General features: G+C 35.7%; 1 protein-coding gene across 1 annotated transcript in view; it reads right to left on the minus strand.

Moving 5' to 3' along the window:
• CDH18 (cadherin 18, type 2) overlaps positions 1-20,198 on the minus strand; it is a 597,814-nt gene that overhangs the window by 8,415 nt on the left and 569,201 nt on the right. The window contains exon 11 of the mRNA XM_010832133.1: positions 4,366-4,617. Coding sequence (XP_010830435.1) covers positions 4,366-4,617 — 252 coding nt within the window. The remainder of the gene's footprint in view (positions 1-4,365; positions 4,618-20,198) is intronic.

Here is a 20,198-nt window from a genome sequence, read left to right on the forward strand (position 1 = left end):
CACACAATTGCACTCATCTCACATGCTAGTAAAGTAATGCTCAAAATTCTCCAAGCCAGGCTTCAGCAATACGTGAACCGTGAACTTCCAGATGTTCAAGCTGGTTTTAAAAAAGGCAGAGGAACCAGAAATTAAATTTCCAACATCCACTGGATCATCGAAAAAGCAAGAGAGTTCCAGAAAAACATTTATTTCTGCTTTATTGACTATGCCAAAGCCTTTGACTGTGTGGATCACAATCAACTGTGGAAAATTCTGAAAGTGATAGGAATACCAGACCACCTGACTGACTCTTGAGAAATCCATATGCAGGTCAGGAAGCAACAGTTAGAACTGGACATGGAACAACTGGTTCCAAATAGGAAAAGGAGTTCGTCAAGGCTGTATATTGTCACCCTGCTTATTTAACTTATATGCAGAGTACATCATGAGAAACGCTGGGCTGGAAGAAGCACAAGCTGGAATCAAGATTGCCAGGAGAAATATCAATAACCTCAGATAGGCAGATGAGACCACCCTTATGGCAGAAAGTGAAGAAGAACTAAAAGGCCTCTTGATGAAAGTGAAAGTGGAGAGTGAAAAAGTTGGCTTAAAGCTCAACATTCAGAAAATTAAGATCATGGCATCTGGTCCCATCACTTCATGGGAAATAGATGGGGAAACAGTGGAAACAGTGTCAGACTATTTTGGGGGGCTCGAAAATCACTGCAGATGGTGACTACAGCCATGAAATTAAAAGACGCTTACTCCTTGGAAGAAAGTTATGACCAACCTAGATAGCATATTGAAAAGCAGAGACATTACTTTGCCAACAAAGGTCCGTCTAGTCAAGGCTATGGTTTTTCCAGTGGTCATGTATGAATGTGAGAGTTGGACTGTAAAGAAAGCTGAGCACCGAAGAATTTTGAACTGTGGTGTTGGAGAAGACTCTTGAGAGTCCCTTGGACTGTAAGGAGATCCAACCAGTCCATTCTGAAGGAGATCATCCCTGGGATTTCTTTGGAAGGAATGATGCTGAAGCTGAAACTCCAGTACTTTGGCCACCTCATGTGAAGAGTTGACTCACTGGGAAAGACTCTGATGTTGGGAGGGACTGGGGGCAGGAGGAGAAGGGGACGACAGAGGATGAGATGGCTGGATGGCATCACTGACTCGATGGACGTGAGTCTCAGTGAACTTCGGGAGTTGGTGATGGGCAGGAAGGCCTGGCATGCTGTGATTGATGGGGTTGCAAAGAGTCAGACATGACTGAATGACTGAACTGAACTGAACTGATTTCAAAATTACAAATGTCTATATTTCAAGTTTGTGGGCCAGATATTTTCTCTATAACAATATATGCCCTTAAAATGCCATGAAAAATATAAATTACATTACAAATAATTATTGCTTAAACCCAAGGTTAAGAAATTCTGCAACTTTTGAATTATAGTGTAAAGACATTTGATTTTCAATAAAAATTGAAGGAGCAAACATATCAAATGTAACCTTTGTTTCATTAGCCCTGATGTATAGCATAATTTTTAGAAATATTCTCTTATTTACCTCAAAGTGGGGGAAAAAGCCATTTTCATAAAATCAATTAAAGGAATGTATTGTTTCACGAAATAATGAAATGATTTTTTTATGTAATATAGGGGCTTTGCTTATAGCTCAGATGGTAACGAGTCCTCCTGCAATGTAGGAGACCCCAGTTCAAGTCCTAGGTCGGGAAGGTCCACTGGAGAAGGGATAGGCTACCCACTCCAGTATTCTTGGGCTTCCCTTGTAGCTCAGCTGGTAAAGAATATTATTTTATATAATATGCCTAAATGTACCTTACATTGATATCTGTCAGTTTTAAAGGTTTTAATCTTAGTATGCAAAATAATTTTCTGATGATAAATGAAAATAAAAGCCAAAGGTAACAGGTTCCACCACTGAAATATCTTTCAGAATAAGGACTTGGAAGAACTTATATTAATGTCAGAGTGTTCTTTTTTTTTTCTTTAATTGAAGTATAGTTGTCTTACAAAAAGTCACTGAGTTCTATTCTTTCATTTAGGAAATCTAGAGGATTCAATGTTTGTAGCTGTTTATTCTTTGGGTTTTTTTTTTTTTGGTTGTTGCTTTTGAGAAATACCATATGATATCACTTATATGTGGACTATAAAATATGGCACAAATGGCCCTATCTACAAAACAGAAACAGACTCATAGACATGGAGAACAGACTTGTGGCTACCAAGAGAGAGGGGGTTGGGGGAGAGGGTGAGAGAGGAGTTTGGGATTAGGAGACATAAACTATTGTATATAGGATGGATAAAGCACAGGTCCTACTGTATAGCACAGGGAATAATATCCTATGCTAAATCATAATGGAAGGGAACATGAAAAAAAGAATATATGTGTATAACTGAGTCACAACATTTCTTATCAACTATACTTTAAAAAATTAAATTAAAAAAAAGGGGAAAAATCTGATTTTTCTGGTTGCCTTCACCACCATGCTTCTACTACAAAAGACTGTACTACAATGAAATAGCTCTTGTTATGAAGAGTTAAACCTCCATGCTTCAAATTGCCAAGTGCAATTGACACTTTTTGCTGCTCAATTTACTTAACTTTTAGGCAGTTTTTGCATGGTTTAATGCTCTGTCCTCCTTGATACACTTATTTTCTTTGATTTTAGGACATCACCCTTACTAATTCTGTTCCTTCTTCTGTGATTTCTGCTTTGCTTTCCCTGGTATTTCATCCTTCTTGACTTGGTGATCGCACTGCAGTTTATCACAGCTCAGTCCTGGTCTATCCTTTCTCTCTTCATCGTCTCTGGCTGTGGTGACATCAACAAAACACATTTCTAGTGTCCCTCAGCTCTGGGAAGATCAATGAAGATCTTGAAGATTCACATTTAGCAAGAGATGAAAAGTCTCTGATACTGTTCTAACTCAGCTGCATATCTAGTTTATCCAAGATTGTTTTTGTTTGTTTGTTTTCTGTAATTTTTGCCTATTATACTCTTAGCCTTGGATACGTGTTTCTAGAAAAAACACCATATCATAAATATTAAATGTTTGCTTACTGACCTGAAATGGAGTGGGTAGCCTTTCCTTCCTAGAAAGGATCTTCCCAACCCAGGGACGGATCCCAGTCTCCCACTTTGCAGGTGGATTCTTTACCAGCTGAGCCATGAGGGAATGTGCTGGTCCAAATTATGCTGTGTCTGAGTGAGACAAATGTATTGTATTCCTAACTGATTTGCCTACCTACTCTCTTGTCATCATGAGATCTGCTATCCACTTCATTCATAGCTGTCTTTGTTAAGCATACAGATGTTATGATGGGACACACCTACTTTAAACTTCTCCTTGGACTCTTAAAACCAAACCCACCTTTTTTTTTTTTTTTTTTCATTTTACCCCATCCTTGCTACTCAGTCTCATGTCACCTTGATCTCCACTCCTCTGTAAAAGTAATTTGTCTTCTAACCCAAGAACAAAACAAGGGACAAGAATTTCTCTGTCTCACCAAAGTATGTATTTTGTTTGTTTTTCTAACATATACACATAAGTACAGAGAACAGAGCAAAATATATGGTGCTATGAGAAAGCTAGAGGGTGAAGATACACTGGAAACATATATACATACCCATTTAAACTCTAAATCAAAAGATTCTTTACATCTACCTTTCTTATAAAAAAATATCTGAAATTGCTGTCTCACTTTGTATAGTAATTCTAAAGAGTTTATAATAATATTGGCTTCAAATGCAGTTGGTAAGGTTTTGACTTATCAAAGAGAACATAAAATTAGATAAATTATCTTCTTTTAAAATAAAATGTAATTCAATAAATTAAAATACATTAGTTTTAATTTAATAATAATATCTGATATCTCTGAGACCAAAAATTATTTTAGACTTAGTCCTGTAAATTCAACTGAAGTTGATGACCAACTAATATTTTAGACTGATAGAAGTTTCTATAGGAAACTTTTTCTTTTTAATTGGTGGTCAGATTCATTGTAACTAATGTCACTTATGTTCTTTGAAATAAATTGGAAAAGCCCTTTCAATATGGGATTCAGAATACTTAATACCATTTCTTTCTAAAGTAGATCTTTTCTAAAAAGATTTATCCTACCCTTTCTTCTCACATTTCAACTCTCATTACATTCGAACCAAATTATTTCAAGATTAACTATGGTATCAAGAAGGTTATTTAAAAGAAAATCAGTGCAGTCAAGTTTTGGTATTACATAAAGCATTCCTAGCTCTAAAGTCTTGTTAAAATGACTCTGTCTCTGTCTGTCTCTGTTTTTGAACGCACCTCTGTAGGGTACACTCAGAAATGCCATCATCCCTTAGGATTTAGAGTGACTTACCTAGGAGGATGACAACACACAGAAGAATAGCGATTAAGGCTCCTGTACTCAAACCAGCCGAGGACAGGAAGGCTTCGGCATGGCAGGTCCGCACGCGCCCATCTCTCTCGCATGCACAAACCCTGATGGTGAGGGTGCTGCTGCTGCTGAGAGAGGGGATTCCACCATCAGAGATCATAATGGGGAGATAATACACATCCTGAATAGTTCGACTAAATCTCCTCCGCCTTGTCAGAATGCTGGCTGTGTTATCTATGACAGACATAAGCAGAACAAAATGTACTTAGTAAAGCCGCCGTTAAAGAGTCACATTTCCTTTAAAGGATAACATGGGTATGTGTATTTTTTTTTCTTTTATGAAATGGATAGAGGAACGTGAAGGGAGATTATTAACCAGTTACTAAAACTGGTTATTAAATGGAGAAAACTATGTGAAAAATTAATAAGGCCTGGACTAAAGGGGAGGGGAAATAGTGGATGACAGAGGAGGTAGAAGCAATAAACATTTGGCGTGTGGACATTTTAGCCAAAGGGTTGAAAGTGATTCATGGACACCAAACTGGGGGGTGAGCTAGTGTCCCTATCCCAAACCTGGTGACTCTGACAGAAACAGGTATCTATATGTTTAGCAAACTTCAAGATATACAAAAGATATACAAAAATGTTTAAGAACCATTGATACAGGTAATATATTTATGGAGACACCAGATAAACTGATACACTGTTTTACACTTGCAATTTGAAGAACTTTTGTTATAGTGCGAACACCATGGGGAAGTAAATGATGAATAAAATAGTTAATTCATTTTTATGTGCTTTTAAAATGCCATATACTATGGTAAATAATTGCATGATGACTTTTGATCAATCCATACAACCATAAAAGGGAGAGGATGCCACATTCCTTACATTTTAGGGAAATTCATTTTTATTAGGAATAATACTTTTAACATGAATAACCTGAGTCCCATGGGGTAAAATGTCCCAAATCACAGAGCTAGATAATAATCAAGCTACACCCCAATACATTCTAGAACCTGCTCAAAACCAGGATGCCATACTGCCGCTTCTTCACCAGTTCACTGGCAGTTCATATCGATGGCATTGGATGCACTTAGGACATGTTTATTTCAGCATTGTTATTTCTCCTTCTGCATCTATTAACTAAAGGATCCTTTAGGTGCACATTCGTATGTGCTGTTCAGAACTCCTGCATAGAGTGACTTGTTACCTGAACTGTAGATTGCTACCTGGCCCAAGGTCATATCCTTCTGGAGCAGCACATAATCAATGACTCATTAATTCAAGGTTATAAAGATCAAGTCACTTCTGCTAAATGCAGAAGACCTTGAAGGGCAAGCTTAATTCCAGCTTTCCCATGGGGTCAGCCATAGACATGTTCGAATTTTATGGTCGCTTAATTGCTCACTCTGCCCTTTCTTCCACTCTCACTGTGGTCCATAACTGCTGATCTCGAAGGCAAACTGCAAGAAGCATCCTGTCCTCTAAGCTCCAGTCCAGAGCCTGCTTCCCAGAGAATCCAACGTTTGGCTACAGCTGCCAATTAATGATTTTTCACTATAAAGTTAGTAAATTGTTAGATAATTTAGGGATTCTTTTTCTCATATCAATTTCTATTATTCAGAAAATTGGAATTCTATTACTTATGAATATGCTTATGATAACTGATATAATGTAGATATATTTTGATTGTATATTGCCAAACTAATCCAAAAAACAGGTAATATTTCAAACATTCAATGGAATACAGATAATAAAACACATGAGTGATTTATATATGTAAAACTTATATATAGATCTATATGAGTATATACATCTATATGAGTTGTTGAAGGTGTGTTATAGAATATAAATAATCTAATAAGTTACTACCAGCATTTTCTTACTTGGGAGAAGAGAAATTTAAAGAAAAGTGTATTGATTGTCTACTCTGAAGCAGGTTTCAGAATGATGGAAAAAAAGAGGAGAAATTGCATCATATGTGTTTTTAAGAGTAAAACCATCACAAGTACACTCTCAGAAACCCAGACCTTTGATTAAGTACATCTATCAGGTGTAGGATGTTGCATAGTGGTTAATATAAAATTGCCTCTATTCACAATTTCTTAATCTAAGAAAAAGATATGAACAGATACAGACACAAACATGTTTGAGGATCTCACAGTCAGTCCTCTGAAGAAAAGATGGAAGACGCTGGTCCCTGATCCCAAGAAACCTCATAATATGTGAGGTTTTACACATTATGTGTGAATCACATGATAAGATATAAGGGTAGATGGGGACTCCCCTTTATGGCTCTAGGCTTGTGTGCACTTTACATTCTTCATCTGGTAGCAAGTTCTTTATCAAGATAATTATTGGAAATACAATCAGAAACATGATAAGAAATGAGAAGAAAGCCAGAATATGTTTCTAGGGCACTTTAAGTTCTCAAATAGAAAGCTCTCAGACACGGAGACATGACAATATTCTTTCATTTTCCCAGCTGAAGGTCTGACTTTTGAAAAGAAAGAAGATTCAGAAAGCAAAAGCTTCCTACCTAGAAAGGCTTAGCATAGCAGAATAATGAGCTCTTGACAAGGGATATTGTGTTCCTCTCTTGACCTGTAGAAAATGTACTTGGCAGTAGGCTCACTGAACTTGAACAAGCAAATTTTGAACTAAAATGAAAGAGATAAGAAGATACATATATATCTACATACGTATAAATATAATTATGTATGAGAACAAACTTTATCTCACTTAAATTGCAATATTACATGACGAGCAATGCCTCTAAACTTGAAATATAAGATGTAAAAAGATAAGGTGTCCATAGGTGTGTGGGTTTATCTCTGGGCTTTCTATTTTGTTCCATTGATCTATTTTTCTGTCTTTGTGCCAGTACCATACTGTCTTGATGACTGTGGCTTTGTAGTAGAGCCTGAAGTCAGGCAAGTGTTGCTGGGAAAACTGGTCAACCACTTGTAAATGAATGAAACTAGAATACTTTCTAACACCATACACAAAAATAAACTCAAAATGAATTAAAGATCTAAACATAAGACCAGAAACTATAAAACTCCTAGAGGAGAACATAGGCAAAACACTCTCTGACATACATCACAGCAGGATCCTCTATGACCCACCTCCCAGAATATTGGAAATAAAAGCAAAAATAAACAAATGGGACCTAATTAAACTTAAAAGTTTCTGCACAACAAAAGAAACTATAAGGTAAAAAGAGAGCCTTCAGAATGGGAGAAAATAATAGCAAATGAAGCAGCTGACAAACAACTAATCTCAAAAATAGACAAGAAACTCCTGCAGCTCAATTCCAGAAAAATAAATGACCCAATCAAAAAATGGGCCAAAGAACTCAATAGACATTTCTCCAAAGAAGACATACAGATGGCTAACAAACACATGAAAAGATGCTCAACATCATTCATTATCAGAGAAATGCAAATCAAAACCACAATGAGGTACCATTTCATGCCAGTCAGAATGGCTGGGATCTAAAAGTCTACAAGCAATAAATGCTGGAGAGGGTGTGGAGAAAAGGGAACCCTCTTACACTGTTGGTGAGAATGCAAACTAGTACAGCCACTATGGAGAACAGTGTGGAGATTCCTTAAAAAACTGGAAATAGAACTGCCATACGACCCAGCAATCCCACTGCTGGGCATACACACCGAGGAAACCAGAATTGAAAGAGACACGTGTACCCCAATGTTCATCACAGCACTGTTTATAATAGCCAGGACGTGGAAGCAACCTAGATGTCCATCAGCAGATGAATGGATAAGAGAGCTGTGGTACATGTATACAATGGAGTATTACTCAACCATTAAAAAGAATGCATTTGAATCAGTTCTAATGAGGTGGATGAAACTGGAGCCTATTATACAGAGTGAAGTAAGCCAGAAAGAAAAAACACCAATACAGTATACTAACACATATATATGGAATTTAGAAAGATGGTAATGACAACACTGTATGCGAGACAGCAAAAGAGACACAGATGTATAGAACAGTCTTTTGGACTCTGTGGGGGGGGTGGGAATGATATGGGAGAATGACATTAAAACATGTATAATATCATATAAGAAACGAATTGCCAGTCCAGGTTCGATGCAAGATACACGAAGCTTGGGGCTGGTGCACTGGAATGACCCAGAGGGATGGTATGGGGAGGGAGGTGGGAGGGTGGTTCAGGATGGGGAACACATGTACACCGTGGCGAATGCATGTTGATGTATGGCAAAACCAATACAATATTGTAAAGTAAAAATAATAATAATAATGAAAAAAATTAAAAAAAAATAAGATGTAAAAAGTAAACCAGTCCCAAGTATTGGGACTTCCCTGGTGGTCTAGTAGTTTAGACTCCTGGTGCTTCCACTGTTAGAGGTACAGGTTTGATCCCTGTTTTGGGAGCTAAGATCCCTCATGCTTTGTGATGCAGCCATTAAAGAAAAAAAAAAAAGTATTACATATACACAATGGAGTATTACTCAGCCATTAAAAAGAATACATTTGAATCAGTTCTAATGAGGTGGATGAAACTGGAGCCTATTATACAGAGTGAAGTAAGCCAGAAAGAAAAAACACCAATACAGTATACTAACGCATATATATGGAATTTAGAAAGATGGTAACAATTACCCTGTATACGAGACAGCAAAAGAGACACTGATGTATAGAACAGTCTTTTGGACTCTGTGGGAGAGGGAGAGGGTGGGATGATTTGGGAGAATGGCATTGAAATATGTATAATATCATACATGAAACGAGTTGCCAGTCCAGGTTCGATGCACGATACTGGATGCTTGGGGCTGGTGCACTGGGATGACCTAGAGGGATGGTATGGGGAGGGAGGAGGGAGGAGGGTTCAGGATGGGGAATACATGTATACCTGTGGCAGATTCATTTTGACATATGGCAAAACCAATACAATATTGTAAAGTTAAATAAAATAAAATTAAAAAAAAGTATTACAGAAAGTCTAGAATAACTTTAAACCAGACAATATTTAATATGAATTGAATAAATGGAAACCATACCAGGATGTTACATCTGTGAATAAGAAGTGCTAATTTTCAATGCCAAGTAAAGGATAATCTCTAATAATGTGTACTCAATGTTGGTTCTTAATTCTAATTCTTAAGAATTTGGACGCTAATTACTTTGCAATATAGTATTGGTTTTGCCATACATCAACATGAATTAGCCTCCAATTAAAATAAATTAATTTATATTAAAAAATAAATAAAAATAAATAAAAGTCCCAATTAAATGACAGGAAAAAAAAAAAAAAAGAATTTGGATGAAGACGGAGGATAATAGAATGGTTGGAAGCCAAGCTAATATAGCTAACCCTGGATTAGGATTCAAAGAGATTTTGAACAGCTAGCTAGTACAAAGAACTCAAACTAACAAGAAGACAGAAAATAAAGATGCATATTAGATGTAAACTTTAAAGGGTATCATATGGGAGAGAACTTGAGTAATGTCTTTTGTTTTCAAATACATACACTATCTGAATGCAATAATGAAGCAATAGATCTGAAGCAGTCTCAGAAGCATTCAATAAACTGTGGAATTTTAAGGCAATTCTTCACTGGGAATATTCCATTACATACTGTCCATAAGTTTGGATCTATTGTCTTAAAACTGATATTTTTAACTCAATTTTGAAGTCCTTGACATTGATAAAAGGTTTTGAAAAATATGTCATATGAAGAATCTTTGAAGCAAAGAGTGTCAGAATTCTACATGTCTTGTATGAGTTTAGGTGCCCAAAATGTCTTGGAAATTTTCCAGAAAATTTTGAGAAGCTCTGAGTAATTATTGTCTTTCTGAATACAATCAACATTTTCATGACATTCCCAGCAACTATATTTCAATGCAATGTCAAAAAAACCCTAAATGTGTTTTAATATTTCAAAGTAGATGACAGTACATTATTTATTTTGTCATATATCCCATTTCTTGTTCAGAAAAGGATGTGCAGACATATAGGAAGAAGCAGGGAGACTGCCATGCAAATATATCATAGTTGGCTCAAGTAGATATTTACAAATATCATTGTGATGACTGTGAAAGAAATGATACTTGAAGTCCTTTTTAAAAAATAATAATAATAATAACTTATTTTTGCAGCTATAAGAAGTCCAGGGATTTCATAATTGATAATTTTGGAAGGATCTTTCACACAAGATATTTACAGTAAAATGTAAGGTTGGATAGGAATAACTCCAACCTTTATATTTCTACAGGGACAGAAGGCTACAGAGTATAATAGTATAACACAAATAGCAAAGTGCTTCTAAAATTCAGATATAATTTTCTTGAATCAGTAGTATGTACTCTACTATTTCTTTGGCCAACATCTTGAAAGATCTTGAATGTTTCCAATCTTTGTGCTACTTTCATAAACGGTAGTACAGTTTAAGGTAAAATGAGACATGCTTTTAAAATACTCCCAAGGGCAAAAATGTCTTATATTAAAGTTCAAAATTACCTTTGATTTTGGAAAGTACTAAAACCATGCATTCCTCAAAACTCTTGAATTACTAGGTGCCCATGCAATCCCATTTGATCATGCAGGCATAAAGGTAAACTTCATCTCAAGCATAGTCAAGCAGACTATTAAAGTGATATTTCCAAATCTGTTACAATAGCAGAAAAGTTTGAGATCTTTAATTAAAGAGGTATATCTCTTTAATTGGAATAAACTTTATTTCCTTTGTTTTTTTTTAATCTGAAAAAAAAAAAAACACTAGGAAATAGAACCTTATTTTCCACCAGAGAGATAAATATTCATGGATTCATTTCATTTTCATTTTTATCTGGTCTTCCAGCAGCAGTAAGATACATTCATAATTTAACTATTATCAGAGTCCATGCAGGAAACAATACTCTTTTGCTTTCCTGCAAAATACCCTTTCACATAACAGGTATTTGGTAAATAATGATTTGAACTACACTTGGCAGGAAATTGTCTTCTGTTATAGTTTCCTTATTATGTTATGTATTAAGAAATTAAAACCAAAATGAACTAATCTATCTTGATCTCCTCATGGTCTCTGCTTAAGTTTCATTCTTATTCTTCTCCTGTTTCCTGACTTCCTGTTCTTTTAATCCTAGAATTGCTTTAATCTCAGTTTCTGAGACTCTCGATTCTGCCCATTCATTTAAATTTGTAAACATCCTCCTGGCCTCACTGTGTTTCTGCCAAACCACAGAACTCTGATCCAATATGTCATTATGTTCCTATTTGCACCCTGGAATGTCACCCTTTTCACCATCTGCCACACTCCTTCTTGATAACTTTTACATCCCTGATAAACACAACCATCCACTGCTAGAGATTCTGCTTTCAAATTCACAAATTTGCTGTTAAATAGTTATAGCCATCATAAATGACCCTAACAAGGATAGAGGGTAACACTGAGTATGTTCTCAATGGAGATGAATAATCGGTTTATTAAAATTAATATTTCATCAGATGCTATAGAGTAGCTATTCTAAGCTCATTTTGCCATTTTCTCTTGAGCCTCAATCCCCCATGCACAGTAGGAAAATATCTATTTCTGAAAAGAAGCTCCTATCTATTATCAACATATTAAAACCACATTTGAAAACTGCTCAACCCTTCCCTGCTACTAATAATGTCTATCTATGTATACAAGACTCTGTATACTATTCACTTTAAAAAGAACATGAATACATACGAAACAAAAATATGAATCTTGTAGAATATCAGCAAATTTGCTCATGAAAAGCACATATAAATTTGCATAAGAGTGTTAACTTAGGTGAATAGGGTGGTAAAGAAGAAAAACAGGAGCTTTTTAAAATAGAAACCCAAATCTAAAATAATTCATAAGCATATCACAATAATATAACCACAGAAACTGTAGAACTACAGATAAGAGCAGCAGTTTATCCACTCCCCGCAAAAGGAATATGAATTGCAGCAGAAACCCTGTTGTCAATATTTATCACATACCTTTAAATTATGGTAGGAAATGAATGAATCAAGTATTCTACAGTAAACTATGTTTGGACACGGTATTTATAAACACTGAAGGAAACTGTTAAGATGAATTCTTACAGAGTTTAAAAAAGTGAACACATAATCCTGTTTAAAAATTATTTAAGATTCTATGTTTCAAGTTTCTTCTGCCTTAAGGCAGAGAGTAGAGTTGATGACTCCTGCAGCATTTTTTGCGATTCTGAGCAAGGAAGGAATTAAGGCAAGAGTGTAACCTACATTTTCGCAACAGGAAAACAAAGCAAAGTGGTGCTGAATAGCAAAATCAGTCATATTTTTATTGCTTAGAATAGTGTCAGCTGGTTTTTGTTTTGTTTTCCTTTTTTTTTTGCTGACACTGTGAGTAGGTATATAAGAAGGTGATAAGGTGTGGGCTAACAAACTCATATATATATATATATATGAAAATATATATATATCTGAAAATAATATTAAGTATTTTGCTAAAAATGATAAAATTTATAAATAATATAACCTTCACTTTTAGAAGTAATATTATAAAGAAACAATACAAAGTACAGAATAGTACATATATACTCATATATATATATGTACTATATATATACACACACATATATATACTATATAATATATACACTGTATATATACTATATATATATATGAGTATACATGTATCAGATCAGATCAGTCGCTCAGTCGTGTCCGACTCTTTGCAAGCCCATGAATCGCAGCACGCCAGGCCTCCCTGTCCATCACCAACTCTTGGAGTTCACTCAGACTCACGTCCATCGAGTCAGTGATGCCATCCAGCCATCTCATCACATATATATATAAAAGTAAAAAAAAAATCAACAGGGGTTAAAATCACTAAAGAAAGAATAAAAGCATATTTTTCTATCTACAGCAGAAGATTCATTAAATCTTCTGTAAGTTACCCTTTCCCCTTTTAGAGTCATGATGGCTTACAGACTGTTTGCCTTCTCATTAGTCAAGATTTGAGTCTCTGCCTTCCTATGAAGGACAGTGTGAATCTGTCAGGTATGACTGAATAAGACTGAGACTTGCCTAGGAGGAGAAAGGAAATTCGTGGGTGAACAAAAACAATCTGTCTTGCGTATCAGCCTCATCACTGATGGTAGTGACTCGGGGCACAGCTGTGCTCACATCCACGAGAGGATGTCTGAGGCATGCAACTATACTCTCAGGACAGACTGTGCATGTGCTATTTTATTTAGGAATGGGAGGAAACGCTAAATGGTCTCTTGAAGCCCTGTGGATAAAAACAGAATTTTAAATGGTTATAATCTGCAGAGAAATTAAGCATATTACAACACCAGCTGTGAGTTCTCATTTGAAGGACAAAATAAATGATGGGAATATTGACTGCTTGGGATATGACAACGCCGAAGAAGTGTAAAATAAACATAAAATCTCTTATGGTTTCCAATATGTATCAAGGTAAATAACTGCATTTCACTACCAGTGGACTGTGAAATCTGAAAGAAAATGCCCCAAAAGATATTTTCTTCACAGCTCCTAGTCAAATTTGAAAACATCACATCTTAAAATCAATGCAATGTAAACTTATTCTTCATCAAATCCAAACAGCCACAAGGAAAAACAGTGTTTTCTGAAAATAATATTAAGTATTTTGCTAAAAATGATACAATTTATAAATAATATAACCTTCACTTTTAGAAGTAATATTATAAAGAAACAATAAAAAGTAATAAAACCAAGGGGGAAAAGTCTTCAATATACTGCAACAAGTTGAAAATGACAGTCTATAGAATCTTTCATTTAACATGCTTTAAAGTGGTCATTTTCATTGCAGTTTAATCATTTTGTTAGAAAGAATGTGCTATTTGAAGTCATTCATTTTTAAAAAATGGAAGCATCTACAGAAGTGGGAAACATATATATAAAGGAGATAACCTAGAGATAAATATGAGTAACAGATGTTCTTGATAGTAAATTATCAATAAAAAGTAAGATAAGAATTTTCAGTCTAAAAGGCACATGAAGTGTGATTTAGGAAACTGAATATAGAGATACAAACATACACATAGTTAAAAATGATCTCTTTCTCTACCAAAATCTTTAAGATTTACAAATGCACTTGATAATTGGAATTAAGCCTAGGAATTAGTCTGGCAAATCTCCTTGCATCAAATAAAGCCTAGTCCTCCCAGAGGCAATATAAAGATCATGAAGCAGAAAAGACTTGTAGACTAAGGATGATTTTATATTGGTGGATTAGGCTACACTTTGCTACTACAAGATGAATGAACAAAAGCATTGTACGTTCAGACCTTTGGAGTAAGCCTAGACTCCTAGATTTTAAGACATTACAGCTATGGTTCATTTGCTATAGATACTTAGTTAAGAATTTGAAATTATACAGTGGATTTTTTTTTTATGTCAAAAAGAAAAGTTTACCTATCACAATTTAAAGAGAAGATGGTTGTAGGAAAAACTACATTTTAATCAGAAAACATATCATGCTTTCATTGTTATTTTAAGGTAATAAAACCTTTAAATTCTAACTTAAAAATTATCATCTGAATTCTTGTTTTTCATTTTAAATAAAATTATGCTATTACCAGTATATTAATGATAAAAATAAGGTCATTATTTAAAAAATGTATTTACATTATACTTTTGCTGTATATGTTGTCAGAAAAATAAAAATCATCACTTGGCTATTTTCCAAATCAAAGAAGTTTTTTTTTTTTTTTAATAGCTAATGGTCATAACTTTCCAGATAAATGTTGAAGACTCGTGTTTAATAAAAATGTTTTTATCTATCACAATTTGGTACTAGAGCAAGTAAAGAATTAATGGCAGAATATCTTGTCTATTTCGGTGGGGGGAGCACAAAGTACAGCACAGTGTTTCATGCCTAGTGTTTTTAATAGTGAATTAAAATGCACATGTTTTTGCTTTGTCATCTCTTTGGCTAAATTCCTAAGACTAATGTCACATTCTGTCATCTCTATGCTGTCTCCATTCCCCATATCATTGAAAAATATTCTCTAATCTGCTCCAGCTAGGGGAACAAGACTCCATTCTGTAAAGGCAAATCACGTCCCACTTCTTTTAATGATATGACTTCCAGTCATCCCTCTAAAGAAACTCACATTTCACTGCCTTCAGCTGTGAGTTACATTCATATCATCTTTATTTTCCTAGGTAGGTGGAGAGTCCTTTGAAAGCAGAAGCTGTGTGTTTTATTTTCTTGCATTCTGAACAGCTTATATCATTGCCTCAAACACATCAGACAGTGCCTTGAAGACTGAATGGCAAGGGGGGAAAAAAAAAACAAAAACTAACTTAAGAGCTGACTATAGAATTTCTTTTAGAAGAAAACATTCTAAAAAAGAGAGTAAGAATGGTGGTGAATAGTAATACAGTGTAAGATTGGAGAAGAACATGCTGGACAGACCAGTGTGAAGTGTCAGGGGTGGGGATAAGGCTGAGTGTGTGTGTGTGCATGCGTGTGTGTGGGTGTGTGTGTGTGTATTTCAGGTGTTTTTCTATATTTTTAACTCTATGCAATACATGAGTACATTCTTACTGAAAATATTCAAAGTGTGTTGAAAAACATATCTTAAAAAGTATATTTTCTAACATATTAAATTATTACTTTTCCATGTGAATATATGTGGCACTTAAATCATTTCTATTTGATATTTAATCATATTGTTTTTTTTATATTGTTTTATATTGTTTTTTTATATTGTTTGTTTTATATTGTTTTTACTTTTCCAGAAATTTATTTTTATCTTATTCATTTGGCTGTTGTAGTTGCAAATATTTTATCAATAGGATTTTACTATGATTGACAAATAGTTTTTATATTTTCTGAGGTATTTAGCATTTTAAAATACCCTTCCTTAACTGTCACATGAACATTATCTTAGATAGGAAGAGATGTATTTGATTGTAGTTCTCTTTTTGAAATGTTATTAAAAGAAAGTCCATGAACTATTAGCTTGTAATTTTGCAAATGAATACTTCAGCATCATTTAATCTATTTACAATTTAAATTCATTTTCTGGAAATTTGTAAAATTATTTCTTATCTATTAAGTTAGGGAATTTCTCTGGGATTATATACATAATTTTTTAATCTTAAACTGATACATTCCTTCATGCATGTTCCTTCAGATATTTCATTGTCATTTTCCATGTATTTATTTATTTAATTCTTAGTTATTTTTAATGCACCCTTTAAAACATGCAGCATTTCGTACATGATCTCAAATTCTTTATATTTTGATCCCTCTTCATAAAAATGAAATAGGAATAAGGGTCTCTCTGTCTCCATTTGATGAAAGAGGAAACTGAGGCACACAGCACAAGAATATGGCTATGGCCTCACACATAATTATTTAGCAGAAGAAGCAGTTTTCAAATTGAGGCAACCTGTTTCCTGAGTAGAGCTCTGAAACATTCTTCTATGTTGCTTCCTTCACCTTCTTTTTCTTTTTTTAATTTAACAATTTTTAAAAAAATCTAAAATATCCTGTGTCTGGCTCTCTAGTAGGAGTTGAGTGAGTGAGTGAATGTCACTCAGCTGTGTCCAACTGTTTGTGACCCCATGGACTGTAACCTGCTTGGCTCCTTCTGTCCACGGAATGTCTCCAGGCAAGAACACTGGAGTGGGCAGCCATTCCCTTCTCAAAGGGATCTTGCTGACCCAGGGATCAAACCCAGGTCTCCTGTATTGCAGTTAGGAATAACAGTAACAAATAAGTCAGACAAAAATCCCTGCCTTCACAGAACTTATCATCTAAATGGGGAGAGCTCACATGTTGGAAGTAGTACAATGAAGGAGGTGCAGGGTATCAAACAACCACAGGTGTCATTTAAAGACATGAATCTGCTTTGGCATCCCTGTTGGGTGTTGAATGTTGGATGATGAATGTGCTGGCCAACTTGCTCTTTGGGGCATTGAATTTTTGCAGAGTTATGATTCTGAGTATGGATGGAGAAAGTGTTCCCAAGACTTTGACAAAAAAAAGGGGAAGTGACTGGAGGTAAGTTGATGATAGGAGACATAGCAAAATGCCACAAGGCTCAAAGGACTAGAGAGAAGGTCCCCAAGGACACTGACTCCACTGATACTGCTGAAAACTAAATTAGTAAAAAGGAATCAGCAACTGCCCAAGAGAACCTGACCCTACTCTATCCCATTTCAATGTGTGTTTGCCTCTGTCCTTCCACCTGCACGACCCTGCAGTGTTCTGTAATCATCCACTTAGGGAGATCCTTCAAGCTGATTCCCAGGGATTGCTCCAATAGGGTAAGATTTATTGGGTACAATTGGGTCAGTACCTAAACTTTCTTGGACCACTGCCTCGGAGGTGATTTTCAGGATCTATTCAGAGGTTTAATTTATTTAGCAGTATATGTGATCCCAGTAAAGAGTTGTTTTGTTTTTTAATATGAGTTTGACATAATTTTTAAGCTATAATTTCCTTCATCTGTTATCCATTTCAGATATCTGCTAAGCTGGGCTGCTCTTTCCCTGCACTCTGTTTACCTTTAGTAAAAGTTTGTGCTTTGAGTACATAACAGGCATAGGGGAGTAGCAGGGAAAACAAGAGCCAGAGAAATAGGAGAAAACTGGTTAAATTGGTGAATGGCACAAAGAGTAACAATGTTGTATGATCTACTCTCATAATCCTCAGAATTTGCACAGAGATTCTTGGTTTTTCTCAGTACATAAGATGGGATTCTGAACCAGTTTTAATTATATTTTTAAGAACAAATATCTGTCCAATATTAATGAATAACCAGGCTGCCAGCATCTTAATGATAATTAGATTATTAATGAACTGTGTCCTTTCTTCTAAGACCTGTTTATATCCCAACTCTTTAATGAAACTAGCCAAATGGTTCTTGTGATATAATACACAGTCTGGATAAAATAGTAGTTTTTGACTAACCGATAACTAAGAAAAACCTGAAATCTTCAAGGAAATGTCTGTTTAATGACAATAGAGAGTTGCTGAGGCAAAGTAAGTAGAGGGATGAGATGCTTGAGAGGGCAAAAATGGGTAGAGTTGAACTGTGGATTACAATGTATTTGATTATACCAGGAGCTAACAAGAGGCTGCGGAGAAGACAATGGCAAGCCACTCCAGTACTCTTGCCTAGAAAATCCCACGGACGGAGGAGCCTGGTAGGCTGCAGTCCATGGGGTCGCGAAGAGTCGGATATGACTGAGCGACTTCTCTTTCACTTATCACTTTCACACATTGAAGAAGGAAATGGCAACCCACTCCAGTGTTCTTGCCTGGAGAATCCCAGGGACAGGGGAGCCTGGTGGGCTGCTGTCTATGGGGTTGCACAGAGTTGGACACGACTGAAGTGACTTAGCAGCAGCAGCAGCAACAAGAGGCTGGGATACCAAGCTAGGTACAGAGAAAAAAGAACTTTTAGAAATCTCCTGGGATTTAAAAAAAAAAAAAAAAAGAAGTCTCCTGGGCACACAGTCATACTGAAAATTGAGAAGTCTTAATGTGGCTGATTCTCCCTAAAGACATTTGTTAAATTGAAAATTTAAATTGAAAGTTTAGTAGAGATTTAAAACTCTAAGTGGATATTGTAAAGTAAAAAATAAATAAATAAATAAAACTCAGTAAACTACAAAAAAAAAAAAAAACTGTAAGTGGAAAAGCAGAAAGAAGAGGCTTATTATTTTTATACCCCACCATCTCTTCCTGTTGAACAATGATTAAGGAAGGGGACCAGGGTGAAGGCCCCAGTAAACAAAGAATCTTAGTTGAAAGCCATAGAGGGTCATGCCTTAGGGATGAGAATAAATCAGAGACAGACTGAATGTAAAGAAAACTGCCTATTAGCCTTGACTTAGTTCAACCCTGATTGGATTAATGTACATTGCATCAATTCCTTCACTCAGTCATGTCCGACTTTTTGCGACCCCATGGACTGCAGCACTTCAGGCCTCCCTGTCCATCACCAACTCCCAGAACCTATCCACCTCATGTCCACTGAGTCAGTGATGCCATCAAATCTCTGTCGTCCCCTTTGCCTCCTGCCTTCAAACTTTCCCAGCATCAAGGTCTTTTCCAAAGAGTCAGCTCTTCTCATAAGGCGGCCAAAGCATTGGAGTTTCAGATTCAACATCAGTCTTTCCAATGAATACTCAGGACTGATCTCCTTTAGGATGGACTGTTTGGATCTCAATGCAGTCCAAGGGACAGTCAAGAGTCTTCTCCAACACCACAGTTCAAAAGCATCAATTCTTTAGCGCTCAGCTTTCTTTATAGTCTAACTCTCACATCCATACATGACTACTGGAAAAACCATAGCCTTGACTAGACGGACCTTTGTTGGCAAAGCAGTTTCTCTGCTTTTTTAATATGCTGTCTAGGTTGATCATAACTTTTCTCCCAAGGAGTAAGAATCTTTTAATTTCATTGCTGCAGTCACCATCTGCAGTGATTTTGGAGCCCAAAAAAATTAATGCTGCCAGTATTTCCACTGTTTCTCCATCCATTTGCCATGAAGTGATGGGACTGGATGCCATGATCTTCGTTTTCTGAATGTTGATCTGTAAGCCAACTTTTTCACTCTTCTCTTTCACTTTCATCAAGAGGCTCTTTAGTTCTTCTTTGCTTTCTGCCATCAGGGTGGTGTCATCTGCATATCTGAGGTTACTGATATTTCTCCTGGCAATCTTGATTCCAGCTCATGCTTCATCTAGTCCAGCGTTTCTCATGATGTACTCTGCATAGAAATTAAATAAGCATGGTGATAATATACAGCCTTGATGTACT

Source organism: Bison bison, unplaced genomic scaffold (genome assembly GCF_000754665.1).
Source record: "Bison bison bison isolate TAMUID 2011002044 unplaced genomic scaffold, Bison_UMD1.0 scf7180017864538, whole genome shotgun sequence".
NCBI lineage: Eukaryota > Metazoa > Chordata > Mammalia > Artiodactyla > Bovidae > Bison > Bison bison.